The sequence below is a fragment of the Perognathus longimembris genome, chromosome 2, assembly GCF_023159225.1.
Source record: "Perognathus longimembris pacificus isolate PPM17 chromosome 2, ASM2315922v1, whole genome shotgun sequence".
Classification (NCBI taxonomy): Eukaryota; Metazoa; Chordata; class Mammalia; order Rodentia; family Heteromyidae; genus Perognathus; species Perognathus longimembris.
Genome location: NC_063162.1, coordinates 5756809 through 5777146, shown reverse-complemented (window position 1 = coordinate 5777146; position 20338 = coordinate 5756809). Strand labels below are relative to the sequence as shown.

At 41.2% G+C, this 20338-nt stretch overlaps 1 protein-coding gene across 3 annotated transcripts in view; it reads left to right on the top strand.

Annotated features, from left to right (window-relative positions):
* Zranb1 (zinc finger RANBP2-type containing 1) overlaps positions 1–20338 on the top strand; it is a 63191-nt gene that overhangs the window by 30528 nt on the left and 12325 nt on the right. For all 3 annotated transcript variants that reach the window (XM_048338051.1, XM_048338050.1, XM_048338052.1), the window contains 4 exons: positions 9231–9418; positions 15542–15695; positions 17649–17720; positions 18442–18640. In XM_048338051.1, coding sequence (XP_048194008.1) covers positions 9231–9418; positions 15542–15695; positions 17649–17720; positions 18442–18640 — 613 coding nt within the window. The remainder of the gene's footprint in view (positions 1–9230; positions 9419–15541; positions 15696–17648; positions 17721–18441; positions 18641–20338) is intronic.

Here is a 20338-nt window from a genome sequence, read left to right as displayed (position 1 = left end):
TGATTTTATAAAACTGACATAATTATTGATTTAAAGACTTTCCCTTTTTGAATGTATTGAATGAAAATACTAAGGCAATATAGGATGTGCTAAAACTCAAAATGTTGGTCTGAAATATAAAAATAAAACTTTAAAAAAAACCTTAGTTATGAATATTATAGGGGAAAAACAAAGTGTGGATAGTTGAATTTATAGAGACCTGCAGTAGTTCTACCTGCTCTCATTTACCTTACTTAGTCTTGTATAGCCAACTAGTGTTTTTTTTTTAACCATCAGCCTTTATTTCTAGAAGTTTCACGGTCATATAGAAGTTTCAAGTGTAACACACTGAACACCACAGTAATGACTATGCCAGTCATTACTTTGTTATCCTCCTACCCCTCTCTCACTGAAACACTTCAGTAGATGAAGATATGGGGAACATGCCTTGGTATTTACAATGTGAAGGGTGTTTTCCCTGCTGGAGCACACTAATTATACAGGGGAAAAGGCAGTCAGAGTTCATATTCTGTGTCACCAGTTGTTTCAGTGATTGCCTCGCCCCCACTTTGTTTATCAGCCTAAGCCACACCTCTAGACTTTTTTTTTTTTTTTTTTTGGGCCAGTCCTGGGGTTTGTGACTGGGCCTGAGCACTGTCCCTGGCTGCTTTTTGCTCAAGGCTAGCACTCTAGCTCTTAAGCCACAGCACCGCTTTTGGCCTTTTCTATATATGTGGTGCTGGGGAATCGAACTCAGGGCTTCCATGTATATGAGATGAGCACTTTACCACTAGGCCATATTCCCAGCCCAACCTCCACACTCTTCTTTGTTGTTGTTTTGGTTAAAGTTTTAGCCAAGATTTATTTTTAAATTTTATTATCTTTAAGTAGCTATACAAAGAAGGATTTATTTTTTAGTATACCAGCATTAAAGTAAGGAGAAATGGAAAAAGAGACAGACATTTCCTATTCCCCATGTAGGAAATTGGGGTTAAAGACTCCAGCTCTGCTTTTTTGATGGTTATTTTGGAGATAGAGTTTTATGGACTTTGCTGTGGGGCTGGCTTTGAACCTCGATCCTCTGGGTTTCAGCCTTCTGAGTAGCTATGATTACAGGCATGAACCACCAGAGCTTAACTTGCTCCCTCCCTCCCTCCCTCCCTCCCTCCCTCCCTCCCTCCCTCCCTCCCTCCCTCCCTCCCTCCCTCCCTCCCTCCCTCCCTCCCTCTCTCTTTAAAAATTTTATTGTTTTGTGATTTTTTTTTTTTGGGGGCCAGTCCTGGGGCTTGGACTCAGGGCCTGAGCACTGTCCCTGGCTTCTTTTTGCTCAAGGCTAGCACTCTGCCACTTGAGTCACAGTGCCACTTCTGGCCATTTTGTATATATGTGGTACTGGGGAATTGAACCCAGGGCCTCATGTATACGGGGCAAGCACTCTTGCCACTAGGCCATATCCCCAGCCCCTGTGATATGTTTTTGAAGGATCTAGTTTTGTAAAATATTTTTCAATTTGGAGAATTGGTATAGGTTCAGTTAGTTTTTTTAAATTATATTTTTTATTATCTTTAGTTGTATTAAGGAGTTACCAGTCCACAAATCAGTTTATAAGGACAATGCATCTTTTTTTTTTCAGTACCCTTTTTATTTTTTTATTATTCTTTTTTTAAAATATAAATTTATTTATTAATTAAACAATTTTTTGATAAGGTGTTGTGCAAAAAGGGTACAGTTACATAGTAGGGCAGTGTGTACATTTCTTGTGATATCTTACACCCTGTTTTTCTTTGCCTTCCCTAGGTCAGGCAGACATATATACATTACCCAATAGTACAACGCATCTTGATTGATATTACCCCTTTCATTATTCTCCCCCATTCCAACCTAACCCTTTCCTTCAGTTTTCCTAATTTTGTAGACTAGTCATTAAGTATTATGATTGTGTTCATCTCTTCCTGTCTTCATTCTTCTACCCTCTTTTCCTTAATCCACCCCACAACCTTTCAAGTGCCAATTTTCTGGTATTCATTTTGTTGTGTTGTTAGATTTAGATTTTCTAAGGAATTATACTGTTTGAATTCTCCCCTGCAAAACAGCATACTTCGGTTAATACATTTGTGTACAACTCCATATGTGCAAAAAAGAAAAGAAACTCCTTGTTTCCTATTGTGTTAGATACTATTTTATATGATTGAGGCATAGAGGCATTGCACCTTTGTGTTCATCCCCTACGTGTGTATCCTCCTTTGTTCTCACTATGTGTGTATCCCTAGAGTCCTGCATATTTTATCATGTATTTTACATGTAGCATCGGTATTTTATGTATTTTAGATCTAGCTTTGGTTTATGAGAGAAAACATGCGCTGTTTGTCTCTCTGAGCTTGGCTTACCTCACTTAACATTATTTGTTCTAGGTCCATCTATTTCCCTGCAAATGATATATTATTATTCTTTCTAATAGCTGCATAGAATTCCATTGGGGTAGGTACCACATTTTTTTTTTTTTATTCACTCATGGATTGTATGGCATCTGGGCTGTTTGTTGGCTATTGTGAATAGTGCAGCAATGAACATGAATGTGCAAGTGTGATCTTTATGATATCCTGGCATGCAGTGTTCTGGGTAGGTGCTCAGGAGTGGTATGTCGGGCTGGTAGGGAAGATCTATGTTTTTTTGGGGGGGGGAGGGGGAACCTCCATGCCACTGTCCAGAGTGCTAATTTTTTACATTCCCACCAACAGTGCAATAGGGTTCCTATCCCCCCCCATGATATTTGTTGTTCAAATTCATGATGTTGTCCAATCTAACTGGAGTGAGATGGATTTGATTTGCATTTCCTTTACGATCAGGAGTGGTGAATGTTTCCTCATATGTTTCTTTGCCATTCTTATTCTTCAGAGTTCTCCCTAGTTCCTCTGCCCATTTAGTGATTGGTGTATTGGCTTTGGAAGGGGTTAGAGTTCCTGGTATATTTTGGGTACAAGGCCTTTGTTGGATGTATTGCTGGTAAAGATCTTCTCCCAGTGGCTTTCTTTCTAGTTGAATGTCTTATGTCGTTTGCTGTGCAGAAACTTCTTGTTTTGATATAATCCCATTTGTCAAGTATTTCTCCTATCTGCTGTGCCCTTGGGACTCTACCTATGCCTAGAACTTCTTGTGTTTTGCAGTGGTTTCGGTTTCAGGACTGACATGGAGGTCTTTGATCGAGGTTGAATTGGTATTGGTGTGTGGTGACATGCACTGTGGATGCATATGGATGCCCAGTTTTCCCAGCACCAATTGTTGAGGAGGCTATCTTTTCTTCCACTGTATATCCTTGGCTCCCTTATCAAATATCAGACAAATATCAGATGCACTCTATGTCTATGGTTTTATTTTGGGGTCTTTTAGTCTCTTCCCCCTCAATTGAGTAGTTTGATGAGGTTTGGTAATTTGAACTCAGGTTAATTTTTTGTAACCTATTAAATGTATTGGGGCTTCTCCCCACCTACTTGGTCATAGATAGCTTTGTTATATGCTCTTTTAATCCTTCCATCCTTATGAAAACATTTTTTTTTTCCAGCTCAGATATCTATCCATTCCTTGGGATATATATTTCTACAACAGTTGGTTTGTTAACTGTTTGAGCAAAGGTGTATAGAGTTAAGAGCTCAGAAGCATAAACTATATTTGACAGTAATTGATACTAGGACACTTAATAGGCCTTTGAGACTATTTGATTTACTATCTCATTAAATCTTATTTTTCTGAAAAAGATATTAATGGTGAGAATATTCAATAGCAGCTAGACTTGAAAAACTTACTGTTGAATAACAGTTTTCTAGGAATAGAAATGGTAGATTACAATACTTTTTTTAACAAGACCTTGCCATGTAATTTTGCCTGGCCTTGAATTTATAATCCTCTTGTGTTAGCCTCCCAAGTCTTGGGATTGTAGGGGTGCACAACAATGGCTTCAGGTAGTAGACTTGTTGCCATTGGTTATGCTGTGAAAAATACTGCTAGAGCTGATTTGCTGATTTGCTCAAACTGTTTCTGGGGCTGTCTCTCACTGTGACTCTTTGAAAACAACACTTACAAGAATTATTTGGGCACTGGTGGCTCATGCCTGTAAGCCTAACTACTCCAGAGGCTGAGATCTGGAGGATCCTGGTCCAAAGCCAGCCTGGGCAGAAAACTACATGCAGTTCTATCTCCAAAATAATCAGGAAGAAGCCTAGCTAGAGGCATTGCTCAAGTGGTAGTGTGCCAGCTGAGCAAGCAAGCCTGGAGGCCCTGTATTCAGACCCCAGTGGCCCCCCCCTTCCAAATATTGAGGGCGTTTTATATTTAAAATTAGCTTATGTTTTAGTATTGATTTTCCCAGGTTCATGATTAAGCTAGACACAAATGCTTGGGACATTACATTTTTTAAAAAATTGTGTGTATAGTTTCTTTTTCATATGCAAAACTCATAGGAATTGAATTTTGGATGAAAGAATGCTGAATGCTACCTAGACAGTAGAGCCGGCTGCATCTGCATCTTTCTACTGACCCTAGTATAGAACATTCTGAACATTAGCACTTAAAAGTAACTTTTCTCTTCAAGGGTTCCTGCAATTGTGCCTGCAGACTCCAGGTCCACCCTGTCCCCACAGCATAAACCATGCTGTGATGTCACAGCTACCATAGAACTCCAGGGTAGTGTTGAGCTGGCCCATGGGGGCTCAGGTAAGTCCTGGCTTTATTTTTTACCATTTGGCATTCTTTTCAAAGTTAGTTACCACATGATTTATGTCATAAAGGAACAGACGGCAAAACTTTGAAAACTGTGCCATATATGGGGGAAAAATAAGTCTGTTTTCTAAACCTCTATGAGCCAGCTCCACGTGCTGACCAACGGAGTTCCATAGTAGCTGTGAAATCCCCAGTGAGCTAGCCGCCTGGCCTGGCCTCGCCTCGCCTCGGGGACAACACGAGTCTCTGCTGCTGCCACCTCTCCTACCTCTTTTGTTTTCTTGTAGCTAGCAGTATATATTAAGTATTTTTCATCTACTTGTCTTTCAAGTATTACCAATATTTTCCTTTATAATTATGTATCACTAGTTACTTACGTAGTTTTATTTTTGAATGTATAACGATTGCAGGTTAGTTTTGTACAGCCAATCAGAGTGCTAGCACTTGTCTTTTTGTCTTCATAGCATGAAAGAGGGAGGTAGGGACAGAATGTATAAGTTAAATAAAAAATACGTTAGAAAAATAGAGAAAGGGGCATCCGTTCAGAGGCATTGTGAGCGGTTAGTGACCTACAGAGCAGGCAGGGCATCTCTGTATGGGAATATCATTGTTCTCCTGGCCCTTGTATTGATCTGTTCCCCCCCCCCCCCCAGCTCTTTTGCTACCTACTTCCTCTTTTTCTTGATATGAATAGGTACCTAAATGTCATGTTATATAGGAAGAACTCAGACTTTTTTCCCCATATACTGTGATACTTTTTTCCTCTCAAAGTAGAAAATATGTGGTTACTAAAGTTTAAATTATATAACAAAAGTTTGTGGACAGTTTAGTGATTTTCTAAGAAGATTTGGTTTGTTGTACATTTACTAGTTTTTGTTGCTGAAATTCACCAGTTTCTGGAACTATGAAACTCTTAGGATTAATGAGAAAAATAGAGCTATATAGTCCCGAAACATTAGATAGAAGGGATTTTAAAGGATTGTGCCTTTACTGCTCATGAGTTGTATGAGATGGCACGCTTGCTCTGTGCTGACAAGAGTAGAATCCGTTCCTCCTCAGTTCCTGCCTTCTCCATCTTCTGCTGGGGTGTGGGCAGCAGAGCGGTCCTACGGCTTAGTGGTGCACATGGGGTAGGAGGGAAGAGTTCAGAAGTTTTGGTATTTTGGATTAGATCAAATGGGAATTTGGGTGGGTTTGTGTGTATATCTTAGATTTATCGAGACTCATATACTGCGCAGTTCAACACCTGAAGTTCTGTTTTAGTTTTTTTTGACAGTTGTGAGGCTTGAATTCAGGGCCTGGGCACTGTCCCTGTGCCTCTTTGTGCTCAGTGTTAGTGCTCTACAACTTGAGCCACAGTACCGCTTCCAATTTAGAGGGGTTAATTGGAGATAAGAGTCTCACAGGGACTTTTCCCCTATTGGCTTTGAACCGTGATCCTCAGATCTCAGCCTTCTGAGTAGCTAGGATTACAGATGTGGCCACCAGTGCCTCGCTTGAAGTTGTGTGTGTGTGTGTGTGTGTGTGTGTGTGTGTGTGTGTGTGTGTTTTAAAGCACTTACTATGAAGACATAATAGGTGACACTGTAAATCATAACTGTAAAATATAGTTGCAAACTTTCTTGAGCTATTTAATCTATAAACCAGTTCCCTGCCCTCTACTCCTTGTGTTCAATTGTCTTCTACTGTGTGTGTGTGTGTGTGTGTGTGTGTGTGTGTGTGTGACGTGCGCCAGTATTGGGGCATAAACTTAAGATCTTTTGCTCTTGTTCTGTTTTGTCACTGAAAGCTGTTACTCTACAACTTGAGTCACCTATCTAATTCTGTTTTTTTCCCCCTGGTGAATTGGAGTCTAGTGGATGTGTCTGCCCTTGCTGGCTTCAAATTGTGATCTTCAGATCCCAATTTTCTGAGTAGCTAGGATTATAGATGTGAGCTACCAGTGCTTGCCAGTTTCTATTTTCAGGAACCTTTGAGAGTGGGGGGGAGGGGGAATGAATTCTTAAGAATTTTAAAGATGATTCTTCTAGACTTTAGTTATCCATTGAGTTAGCTAAAAATAGTAAAGATGATGACTTAACACTTCTTTTCCTCTTCTAATACAAAGAAAGAAGTTCTTTGCTATTTAGCTGTGGTTACTTTGTCTTTTGAAATAAAAAGTATATTTAGGGGCTGGGGATATGGCCTAGTGGCAAGAGTGCCTGCCTCATGTACATGAGGCCCTGGGTTCGATTCCCCAGCACCACATATACAGAAAATGGCCAGAAGTGGCGCTGTGGCTCAAGTGGCAGAGTGCTAGCCTTGAGCAAAAAGAAGCCAGGGACAGTGCTCAGGCCCTGAGTCCAAGCCCCAGGATTGGCAAAAAAAAAAAAAAAAAAAAAAGTATATTTAGAAATTGCATATGTGGACACACATATACATATGTGTCTATGCATTTACCATGCAGGTCTTTCTCTTTGTCTTTTCTAGTAAATTGCTCAAACTCTTGGGGTTAGATGCGTTTAGAATATTTTGTATGTAATACACAGATTCTGTAAATAGGCTCACTTTTAGATTTAAGCCAATAACTGAAAGATGTAGTGCTACATACACTGGAAATAGTTATGGCTTTATTTCCTCCTCCTCCCATGGGACCAAAACCAAGGCCTTGCAAATGCTAGGAACGTGCCCTTAACTGAACTGTCTACCACCAGCTCAGGTTCTGCCTTTGCAAGTAGCTGCCTTTATACACAATACTGTAGAAACAAAAGGGCACGGGATGGGCATATTTAGTTTTAAATAAAGTAAGTTACATTAAGTTATTCCAAAAATTGTATTCAAAAACACTTCTTAACTGTTTAAACAAATTAAGCAGGCATTTTAGAGTTCTTTGTGTACTTGAACATAATTAGAAACAAACCTCTTGAACCACAGGTGAGTTTGAATTCAAGTAGCACTTCATGTTCTCTTCTCCCTGTGTCATGCCACCTCCGCTGTGTTTCAACCCAAACTGCTTTTGGGGGCATTGCTCTTTTAAGGATGTGGGTGGGGGTGGGATTTAGAGTGGAACTTAAACTTGTGTGTATGTAGCAAGGAATGTATTATCTTACTTTGCTGCAAAAAAACCCCACAAAAAACTTCTGCACTTTTGTTGTTGTTGTTGTTGTTGTTGTGATGGGACTGAAAGAGGTCTTGTTGGGCATCAATGTGAGGGAAGTACATGTGTGTGCTAGGCAAGTGCTCCACCAGAGCTGTCTACCCAGAATTGTGAGATGACGGGTCTTCTGTGTTGTTCAGGCTATTCTCAAAACTCTTGGGTTTAGGAATCCTTTTGACACAGCCTCCCAAATGCTCTAACTATAGGCCTAGATTGCGATTCCTGGCTTTCTCATAAGTTTTTAACCTGAGAACTTTTTGTCTGTGTTGTGAGGAAGAGGATCTAAATTTGCAGAAAGGATCTTTGATCTTAGAGAGTTTTGGAGCTCATCTTTTGTGACTCACAGATGGAATTTAAATTGAAGAACTTTTGGAATACGGAAGTTGTGTTTTTACTGTCCTGTCACATTGCTCAGCATTATGTTATTTGTGTCATGAGCACGGTGAATGGGAGACTTATCAAATTTAAACTTCATCATTTTTACAGTAAAGGGAAACACTTAAACTATTTCTCTTGTAGCTTTTTTTAAAAGCTTTTTGGTAAATTGGAAGTTAATTTACATTTCCATTTTTGTCAAGGCTGTTTATTATCCACACTGTACTGTACTATTTATTAGTAAATATAATTATTGTCTTAACATTAATCTTAAGATTTATAAGATGCTTTAGTGGGAATGCAAAGGTCTTTAGGGACCATGTGTGACACTGATTTGTAATGGTTCAGTTTTTCTTTTAACAGTCCTCCTTTCCTTTTCTGAGATAGGATCTTTAAGCCAGGCTAGCCTTGAACTTGCTATGGGGCTTAGGCTGGCTTTACATGTGGGATCCTCCTGCCTCTGCCTCCCAAGTTCAGGTGTTACTACATGTGCCACTATGCCTAGCTAGTTATTAACGATTTTTAGAGGGCATAAGGAAGCTTTGGCTGTGAGATATACTGAAATAAAAACAATGCCAACTTTTTTTTGTTTGCAGTAAGTTGCTCTAAGTTGTTTGTGACTAGCAGTATAGAAAGCTTGGTGTGGACTGGAAGCACATGCATGTCTCCTCAGTTTCTGCAGCCCGATGAGCACGGGACCACTGCAATCACGGTGAAGACCAGTTTTCATACTAGGTTGCTGGTCTTTGTTTTACTTCATATATCCTAATAGCTTTTCTAAACTCCAACAGAGCATGGAGCCAGCCGTGGTGGTAAGGTAAGTACTTCACTAGGCAGTTCTAGTTGTGGAAAGTTTGAAAATGTAGGGAAATGCTAATTTTCCTTATGTTCTCTAGGACTTTTAAATGATGCACCAGGATCCTGGAAGCACAAAGAAACACTTAAGGAGTTGGAGTCACTGTTATAGGTTTGTGCTTATTAAAGAAAAAATAGAATTAAATACTCTTGTGTTTTGATGCTGTTTTAGGGGTTGTAGAAGGTGATTTAGGGGCCATAGAAGCTTATAAGTCATCAGGAGGAGATATTGCACGTCAGCTCACTGCAGATGAAGTACGCTTGCTGAATCGTCCTTCTGCCTTTGACGTTGGCTATACCCTGGTACACTTGGCTATACGTTTTCAGAGGCAGGATATGCTAGCCATATTGCTTACAGAGGTGAGTGTGGCATTTTAGTTAAATGTTCTTTTATATCAAAGAATGTGTTCTTTTCATTTTTAATGTTACAGTATTCCTCCAGACAGTTGTGAAATTTTGCAGATGTTCCCTGCCCCCTCTTTTCAAAATCATGTTACGCTGGAGATTGTAAAAGTATATGGTTTTTAAGGATCACTTTTTTTTCCTAGTCTTTTTCTCCTTTTGAGATGAGATACTGCTTTGTTGCTCAGGCGGCCTCCTCAAGGAATCTTCTTTCATCAGTCTCCTGAGTAGCTAGGACTACAGGTGCACCCTACCTATTGTCCCTATCACTATGTGATCTTTTTTTTAAATAAATTAACTTTTTGTTTTGGTAGTACTGTGGCTTAGACTCTGGGCCTTGCGCTCACTCACTGGGCAGATGTACTACCATTAAATGCCCTCAGCCAGTTAATTTTTTTTTTTTTTGACACTACTGGATTAGAACCTTACCACTTGAGTCAAGCACTCTTGCCACTAGGCCATATTCCCAGCCCACACTTGAGGATCTCACTAGGCAGGCGCTTTAGTACTGGAGCCACTGTGCAAGGCCACACCAACTGCAGGGCCACCTCCCCCTCCCCCCTTTGACATGGGGTTTTGCTTTATTTTCAGGCCTCCTGAACTATGATCTTCCTTTTGTGCTCCTCTGCATCACTGGGGTGACTGTCTCATGGTGCGGCATCTAGTCATATGTTTCTAATGTAGCTGGGATGATAGGCATGGGCCAACGAGCCCAGCTATTGGCTAAGGTGGAGTCTTATAGACTTTGTTTTACCTGGGGTGACCCTAAACTGTGATCTCTACTTCTTAAGTAGCTATGATCATAGGCTTGAGCCATTGTGCCTTGCTCTTTTCTCCTTTTGTTTTTCAGAAAGTGTCTTGCTTTTGTCTGGGCCGGCCTTGTACTGCCCTACCTATGTCCCAAGTTAGCCAGGATTATGAACTGGAACCTCCATTCCTTGCTTGTTCCTTGAGATGGGATCTTGGCTAACCTTTTCTCCCAGGTTGATGCCAACTATGATCTTCCTATCTGTCTGTGATTCTCCTGATCTTTGCCTCTCAAGTAGCTGGGATTGTACTCATGTTCTATTGTACCTTGCTACTGTTCCCCGCCCCCCCCGGTCCTGGGGCCTTAACTCAGGGCCTGGGTGCTGTCCCTGAGCCCCTTATTCTTGTCTAGTGCTCTACCAATTGAGCCACAGTGCAACTTCCAGCCTTTTCTAAGTACTTCATTGGAGATATGAATCTCATGGACTTTTCTGCTTGGGCTGGCTTCCTCAGAGCTCAGCTTCCTGAGCTACCAGTTGCCTGACATGGAAATTTTGCTTCAGTATTTAAACCATCATGTTGGGTTTATAAAACATTGAGATGTAGGGCTGGGAATATGGCCTAGTGGCAAGAGTGCGCTTGCCTTGTGTACATGAAGCCCAGGGTTTGATTCCCCAGCACCACATATATAGAAAATGGCCAGAAGTGGCGCTGTGGTTCAAGTGTTAGAGTGCTAGCCTTGAGCAAAAAAAAGCCAGGAACAGTGCTCAGGCCCTGAGTCCAAGCCCCAGGACTGGCCAAAAACAAAAAACATTGAGATGTATTTGCTCTTTAGTTACTCATCTAAAATATTGTGTACCTATATTATCTATTAGGCAGTGTACTGAGGATAGAATTGTGAAGGTATTGGCTTTTCCTATAGTGTGGAGTCTTCAGAAAAGTGGAGAAATAAATGGGTAACTCTGCTCACTGTGTGTCTTGAGAAATACAGGTCTATGCATGGGAGCAGGTAGTTTTTGCTAATTTCCGAGGGAGTAGGAGCTATCCAGGTAAAGTGGGTTGAGAGAGAAAAGCTATGGAAGTCATAAATTCAGGAGGAAAGGATCATGGTACTTGTGAATTCAGAGACTGGAAGTAACCTAGCATGATTGAGTGATGATTGGGACATGAGGGAAGGTGGGAAAGATGAACAGATGGTCATGCGAGCTCCTCTGTGTCAGAGCATGGGAAGGTTGCTGTGAGGGCAGTGAAAGAGATATTATTCTGAAGGCACTCCGTGTCAAAGTGTTTTGAGGTTATTTTGAAGGCATGGGAAGGTTTAGGTACCAGGAGCAAGACAGTGCAAGAGCAGGTTACTTTTAGCTGCTATTAGAGAGGGTCAAATCTGGTTAGAAAGGCATGGCTGCAGTTGCTGGCCAGAACTCTTGGTAGGACCGTGGCCCTAGAAATGGAGAGAAACAGGGTGATACGAGAGATTATGGAGTCTTCAGGTGATAGATTGGTTATGGGGAGTGATGTTAAGATGTGGATCCATGTTTATTCTGAAGTTTCTGGCTTAGGTAGCTATGGCAAGGGACAGAATATAAATGAGCTATTCTTCATTATCCAAGTATTTTGATTATAGTATTTTGATTACCAAAGTAATTTTTTAGTGATAAGAGAAATAGAGTAAAAGTACAGCCAAGTCAATTATAAATTGCATTCAAATTTTGTCAGTACACATCTTGTGTTCAAATTTAGCAGAATTTCGAAATCATCATATAGAGGGTAATAGAGGGCATGTTTTTATTTTACTTTTTTTTTGCTAGTCTTGGGGCTTGAACTCAGGGCCTGAGCACTATCACTGGCTTCTTTTTGCTCAAGGCTGGCACTCTGCCAACTTGAGCCACAGTGCCACTTCGGGCCTTTTTCTATATATGTGGTGCTGAGGAATCGAACCCAGGGCTTCGTGTATACGAGGTGAGCACTCTTGCCACTAGGCCATATTCCCAGGAGGGCATGTTTTTAAATGGAGTTAAAAAAAACGTTCAGGTTACATGAAAATGTGATTTCAGTGGCCAGTCATTGTGCTCTTAAGATTCTCATGACCTGGGGGGAGGAGGCTGGACTGAGAGGAAAGTAGAAGATGAGGGATATTGATAGCCCTGAGGACGACAGCAGGCAGGCCTGCTGAGTGAGTAATGAGGGAGCAGTGTGATTAGAGGGTCAGATGTCTTGTAATGGGGATAGAACAGTGGCAGGCGTTTCTAGTGCTGCACTAGTGTCGTGATGCCCACTTATGTTGTGTGGCATTGTAGTTGGTGGTGGCTTCAGAAGACGGTGTAGAGAAAGTAGCGATGGCTGGGTGCTGGCGGCTCGTGCCTTTGATCCTAACTGCTTAGGAGGCTGAGATCGGAGGACCACATTTTGAAGTCAGCCTGGGCAGGAAAGTCTGTGACAGTCTTTATCTCCAATCAACCACCAAAAAAGTGGAAGTGGAAATGTGGCTCAAGTGGTAGATGTCAGCCTTGAGCAGAAAAGCTGAGGGACAGAGCCCAGGTCCTAAGCCCCAGTACCAACACAGGTGTGCGCATGCGTGCACACATGTGTGACTGTAAACCAGTGTTAAAGTGTATAGAGCATTCATTGGCTTCCTTCGGGCTGGTAGAGGCCAGTGAGTGGTACAGAAGGAACCCTCATAGGTCCCTGGAATCTTGAAAGCAACTCAGTGATTCATAGTAGAATGATACTAGAACATTTATTATTTGTGGCTGTGTCACAGAGTACCTTAAAAGTCAGCGTCTTAAGACAACAAGAATTTGTTACTTCGAATAGTTTGCAAGGGTCAGGAATTTAGGAAAGACTGACCTGAGTGTTTTTTGGCCTAAGGTTTTAGGAGGTTACAGTTAAGCTGTGTCTGCCTGGGCTCTGGAGTCAGGAAGCTCAGCTGAGCTAGAGGGTCTGTTTACAAGTGCACTCAAATGGCTGTTGGCAGGAGGCTTGGATTCCTTGCCATGCTGGCTTATCTACTGTGCTCCTCATGATGCAGTTGCTTTCATCCAAAGCAAGTGATTTCAGGAGGAGAAAAGCTGCAGCGTCTTATGAACCAATTTAGGAAAAACCTACTACTACTTTTGCTGTATTCTATGGGACATATATAGGTCAACTTGGTATATAGCATGGGAGAAGCGGAGTGGGGTGTTTTCAAGCTGTGTGTGGGGACACAAGCGTTTTGTAATTCAAGCACTAGACAGGCTGAGGTTAGGAGGACCATCAGTTTGAGGCCAGCATAGTTTATATACTAGCATGGTCCTGCCTCAGAAACAACCTCATACCTGTTTTTAAACTAGAAAATTACAAAGGCAATCAGTCACATTAAAATAAAGCTATCAAAATACGAAATCAAAGTTGTAATGTTTAGGGAAGTTCTTTTTTTTTTTTTTTTTTGGCCAGTCCTGGGGCTTGGACTCAGGGCCTGAGCACTGTCCCTGGCTTCTTCTTGCTCAAGGCTAGCACTCTGCCACTTGAGCCACAACTCCACTTCTGGCCATTTTCTGTATATGTGGTGCTGGGGAATCGAACCCAGAGCCTCATGTACACGAGGCAAGCACTCTTGCCACTAGGCCATATCCCCAGCCCCCGGGAAGTTCTTTTTTGGGGAGGAGAAAAGGGTGTTGGTATATCCCATCATGCTCGGCTCGAGAAAAAGTACATTTGGTATATTAAGAGCTTAGTGAAAAGGAAGGATTTGAACTTAATATGATAAAATTCACATTTAATAACATTCATGAATCTTATGAAGTTCAAGGTGGTAAGGTAGGTAGCCTAGAGAAATGGTTGGGAATCATAAGGTTGAAGAAGCAAGAAGCGCTTCAGGTTTCCGGAAAGTGTCCTTTTCTCAGGGTGTGGTAGAGGAGGAATTTTTTTCCCCCAAGCCCTTTTTTTGGGGGGGGGCGGTTGTTTTTTAAGAGCAGCTCAATGATTTGGGAAAGCTGGTTAGTACAATACAGAGAACACAGGGCAAAAGTACAAAATGGCTAGGAATTCTTAGAGGCCAAGCTTGTCCTGAAATGTCCACAGTATTAGGGTCCAGCCCAGGTTGTTTTCAGAAAGTCTTCCCAGTTTTGAGAAAGGGACTGAGGGCTGGCACATTGGTAGAAGGCTAGTTTTGGATTTACTTTTGGTATCTTGGTGTTCTCTGAGCAATTGTGTGTGTGTGTGTGTGTGTGTGTGTGTGTGTACGTACGTACGTACATGTGTATGTGTACGTACACAGAGTTTTCTGTATGTAGATCGTTGGAACACTAAAAACTTAAGTGCATCTGGACTATAAGGCGGAAGACTGGCACCAGCTGATCAGCATTTTAAAAAGGACATTGCAGTTAAATACCATGTGTTCTTCTAAGACATGAAAGGGAGTGTGTAATGGTTTCTAAGAGCTGCAGTTTCTGTTTATTTTTTCCCCTCTTCAGTGGGCTTGAACTCAGCCTTGTCTTCTCTAGGCAGGCACTCTGCCATATGAGCCATGCCCTCAATGCCCTTTTATTTTTTAATAAGTCTTTTTTTTTTCCTGACCTGAATGAAGCAGGATCATTTATGCTTCTCATGTAGTTAGAATTTATAGGCATGACTACCACACTCAGCTATTGGTTGAGATGGGGTCCAGACTGGGCGCAAACTGCAATCCTTATCTCTGCCTTTCAGGTAGATGAGATTATAGGCATGAGCCACCCTGCTTGGTCCTAATTCCTCATTTTCAAAGGATGTTTCTAATTTGAGTACATGATGGTCAGTCCATTTAGAGACCAACTGCTTAAGATGTACCTTTATGTATAATAAGCCTTTAGTACATAAATTTTTATGTGCTTGTTTGAGTATTTCGGTTGGCTAAATGTGAAGGAATAGAATTACTAATGTAGGATAAGCATTTTGTGACTATTTTCTTGAAAGTTGGTTGATATATACTTCCATTGGTTAGTTGTCGTTTGTTTGTTTTGGTGCCAGTCCTGGGACTTTGACTGAGGGACTGGATGCTGTCCCTTAGCTTTTTTTAGTTCAAGGCTAGTGCTGTACCATTGAGCCACAGCACTACTTGCAGCTTTTTGGTTAATTGGGGATGAGACTCTCACAGACTTTCCTTCCCCAGATGACTGAACCACAAACCTTAGAGCTCAGCCTCCTGAGTAGCTAGAATTACAGGTGTGAGCCATTGGAGCTGGCTAGGAAGTAATTTTAGGATTAAAAGCCGTAACCTTCATTCAGATACTTGGAAATTTTGCTAAATTCTTTTAAAATGCTATTGTAATTTGTTTGCATTTATGATAGAGATAAAGAGAAGTTTCTTTTCTGTTTAAGGTGTCTCAACAAGCAGCAAAGTGTATTCCAGCAATGGTGTGTCCTGAACTGACAGAACAAATCCGGAGAGAAATAGCTGCCTCTCTTCATCAGAGAAAGGGGGATTTTGCTTGTTATTTTCTAACTGACCTTGTAACATTTACGTTGCCAGCAGGTAACTACCCATTTAATATGAAAATAAATGTTTTATTATAGTTATATAGGAATGAAAAATGAAAAATATGGTTTTGAAATGACTTGATTAACCTGTTTATACTGGAAGTGACCAGTGTAAGAGCTGTTTGTAAACAAATGCTTTAGGTTTTTTGGGGATTGGGGGTTGGGGTGGGGTGCTGGGTTCTGGAGCCTAAATTCAAGGCCTAGGCACTCTCCCTGAGCTTTCTTTTGCCCAAGGCTAGCTCCCTACTGACAGCTCCAATTCCAGTTTTCTTGGTGCTTAATTGGAGATAGAATCTTACAAACTTTCCTGCTTGGGATGACTTCGAAATGTGATCCTCAGAACTCAGCCTCCTGAATAACTAATACCAGCCACCCGTTCCTGGTATTGAATACTTCAGTTTTTAGAAGATGGTAACTGATTCTTTGTGGGCTCTGATAGGGTTGGTTTTTGGTTTTTTTTTTTGCCAGTCTTGGGGCTTGAACTCAGGGCCTGAGCACTGTCCCTGGCTTCTCTTTGCTCAAGGCTAGCACTCTGCCACTTTAGCCACAGTGCCACTTCTGGCCATTTTCTATATATGTGGTGCTGGGGAATTGAACCCAGGGCTTCATGTATGGGAGGCAAGCATTCTTGCCACTAGGCCATATTCCCAGCCCCTCTGAAAGTTTTAAAAATCATGTGTTGCCTATTTATTTTCCTCTTTATAAAGTTTTATTTTTAGCAAATTTTCTTCTTTCCAAGTCTGTTGTTTTGAAATTAGCTAACTGTTGGTTACCTGGGATGAAGCAGTAGAAGATATGTTTTTGAAGTTATCTAGTCAGTCAGGCTATTTGAATGAAAGATACTGGCACCTTTGGAGGTGCCATTTGATTCTCACCCTTTCATTTTTAAATATTTGCAAACAACTTTGATTTTTCAACTCACTGATAGTTGAAAATGTCTTCCAGAGTACTTTTTGTCACTTAAGCATTGAGTCAGTACAACAGACGTCAAAAGTTTTCAAACGAAAGCTTCTATAGGGCCTGCCTGTTCTGAACTAGACAGAAACGGGGGCATTCGCAAGCGGTAAGTGATAGGAACTAAGCTATATGTTAAGCTTACCCTGTTCTGCTTAGGCTTTTATTTAGAATGCAGAATATCTTTTTTTAACCTTGAAAAACATGAGGGTAATGCTGGTTATTACTCCAGGATACTGTATTAGGCAACCTGACTAGAGCAAGAGAATTTGGGGAAGATGCCAACAATACTGTGTGCCAGAATGCATGACTCGTTAGCTGCTGTGAGGAGCTCCGGAAGTTTGAAAGTAGCAGGTCTGAGAGAAGAGAACAAATAAAATAGATGTATAATTATTGGTCTCAAGGCTATATTTTACATTGGAGTTTTGGTAATGAAATAACAGAAAGAGCTGGGTGCTGGTGGTTCATGCTTGTAATTCTGTCTACTCAGGAGGCTGAGATCTGAGGATTGTAGTTCAGAGCCAGTCTGGGCTGGAAAGTCTGTGAGACTTTTTTTTTTTTTGCCAGTCCTGGGCCTTGGACTCAGGGCCTGAGCACTGTCCCTGGCTTCTTCTTGCTCAAGGCTAGCACTCTGCCACTTGAGCCACAGTGCCACTCTGGCTGTTTTCTGTATATGTGGTGCTGGGGAATTGAACCCAGGGCTTCATGTATGCGAGACAAGCACTCTTGCCACGAGTCCATATCCCCAGCCCTCTGTGAGACTCTTATCTCCAATTAACTACCAGAAAATGGGAAGTGGTGCTGTGGCTCTAGTGGTAGAGTGAGTGCCAGCCTTGAGCTGAAGAGCTCAGGAACAGCGCCCAGGCCCAGAGTTCAAGCCCCATGACCGACCCCCCCCCCCCCCAATACAGAAAGGTTGCCCACATGAATTAAAAAAAGATACCTGTGAGTTATTAAATGCAAGAATATCCTTAAGCCTGATTTTCCTTTGTAGATATTGAAGACTTGCCCCCAACAGTTCAAGAAAAATTATTTGATGAGGTGCTTGATAGAGATGTTCAAAAGGGTAAGCATGTAATTAATAATTTACCTTTTACATGATCACTTGAGTTTTCCTTTGTTTGTTAAGGTATAAGTTAGTTGGATTTATAGTCAGCTTGTTGGATATTTTGATTTCCAATAAGAAGCATGAAGGAAGTTAAGAACTGTCCTGTTGTGCTGGTCATGGGGGCTGGATGGTACAGCACTTGCCTAGAGTAAGTTTGTTCCCTAGTTCCAGAAAAACAGGTCAGGGGCAAAAGGCATACAGTTCTTCACTGTGACAGAGTAAATAAATAGACATAAAACTCTTGCTTTTCGGGACTGGGAATGTGGCCTAGTGGCAGTAGAGTGCTTGCCTACCATGCATGAAGCTCTGGGTTCGATTCCTCAGCATCATATAAACAGAAAAAATCCAGAAGTGGCACTGTGACTTAAGAGGTAGAGTGTTAACCTTGAGCAAAAAGTAGCCAGGGACAGTCTACTTCTTATTCCAGCTGAAAAATATATATTAATATACATTTTTAGAAAATAAAATCACAGAGAACTTGAAAGCTTAATAAATTATTCCTGAAATGCACTATTTCAACCACTCAAAAGGTTTGTTTCAGTGAAAGTTGTTAGTTTTTTAGATCTTTACTAGTAAGTTACATATAAACCTTTTTACATGCAGAAAATGGGTTCTTCACCCTACTAAATGCTTCATAATTACATAGGCATGAAAGTGATGTTGTTTAAATTCCTCATAGAGTTAGAAGAAGAATCTCCGATTATAAACTGGTCTTTGGAGTTGGCTACACGTTTGGACAGTCGACTTTATGCCCTGTGGAACCGGACTGCGGGAGACTGCTTACTGGACTCAGTACTGCAAGCTACCTGGGGTATTTATGACAAGGACTCAGTGCTTCGGAAGGCTCTTCACGACAGCCTGCACGACTGTTCACATTGGTGAGCCACCAGCCTTCTCCACCTCAGCCTCAACTGCTGCCTGTAGCCCAGGGCTACTTTCCCTTGGTTCTATTTGTGAAAGATAGAGAAAAACCCTTTTTGCCTTTGGACATTAGGTATTCTGAACACCTCAGTTTTTATACTTTATACATGTGGTCTAAAATAGAAACATTTGGACATTCCTAATACAATATTACAGGTTTTCTACCTTCTGATTGCCACAGGGTCTGGCCACATTATGCAGCCCAAGTTGCTTTCAAACTCCATTTGAGCTGAGGTTTGAACTCAAGGCCTCACATTTGCTAGGCAGGCACTTTACTACTTGAGCCATGCCTCTGGCAAATTCTCCTGTTCCTTCCTCTTGCCTTAGCCCCCTGAGTGCTGGGATTACAGGCAGATGCCTTTATGTACATAACAATACTTAGAAATTTTAATAGCCTTAAGTGTGGATACGCTTGTGTTCAATGTAAGTACCCGTGGTTTAATATTTTCATTCAACTTCAAGAGATTTTGTCATTGTGTTTGGGGTATTTTTCTGTCTGAGCTTAAAGGGAGGCTTTCAGATAATATTTTTCAAACCACAGAAAAGTTATTTGTTCCTTAAATTAGTACAGTAGATTTCAGTATCTCACTCAGTTGACCAGTTAACATTTGACACACCTACTTCATCCCTATGTTTAAATATGTCCTTGTACTAGTTTTAGCCCACAGTTCCATTTTCTCAGTTGCTTCAATGTGTGTGTATGCGTGTGTGTGCTTGTATCCACTCAAATCTTGACGCTTTCAGACTGCATGGGCATACATTGGAGACTATTTGTAATTTAAGTCCTTTTGACTTTTGATATTTTTTTCTTCTGTGAGTACATTCTCTTAGTTATCTTTTTATATATGATAAAATTGAGGCATAAATTGAATTGTCCACTTTAAAGCTAGTAAATACAATTTACTTTGGAATCAAAATTACATTTTCTTCTCTCTCTAATTCAGTGCTTCCAAATAATGCTAATGGCCCAACTATCACTCTAATATCCTCATGGTATTTTTTTTTGCCAGTCCTGGGGCTTTAACCTCAGGACCTGGGCACTGTTCCTGAGCATCATTTGCTTGAGGCTAGCACTGTACTACTTGAGCCACAGCACCACTTACTTGTGGCTTTTTCCATATATGAGGTCCTGAGGAATCGGGACCCAGGGCTTCATGCAAGGCAAGCACTCTACCACTAAGCCACATTCCCAGCTTTAAGCACCGCATGGTTGTTGTTGTTTTTAGCACCTACTAGTGGTGAATTTTGTTATTATAGCTAGGGGTTACATGAAGTCTATTAGATTAGAAAAGAGAACAGGGAGTTGTTCTTTTTTTTTCATTGTGGAAGATGTAGTGTCCATAATCCCTTCCCACATATGAGCACTCCTTAAATGTATGACGAAAGTGCTTTCTAGAATTTGGAAACAACAATGTAAGTACTTTCTTGGACATTGACTTTTTTCTTTTCTTTTTGGTGCTAGTTTTGGGGCTTGAACGCAGGGCCTGTCTCTGAGCTTTTTTTGCTCAAGGGTAGCATTCTACCACTGGAGCCACAGCTCCTCTTGAGCAGAAGCATGAAACAAAGGATAATGCGGTACAGGAAAAAATTCTGATCACCCGAGGGGTAGGGCTTCCTGGTTGGTGAGCCTGGGAGTTAAAGCACGAAGAATTTGT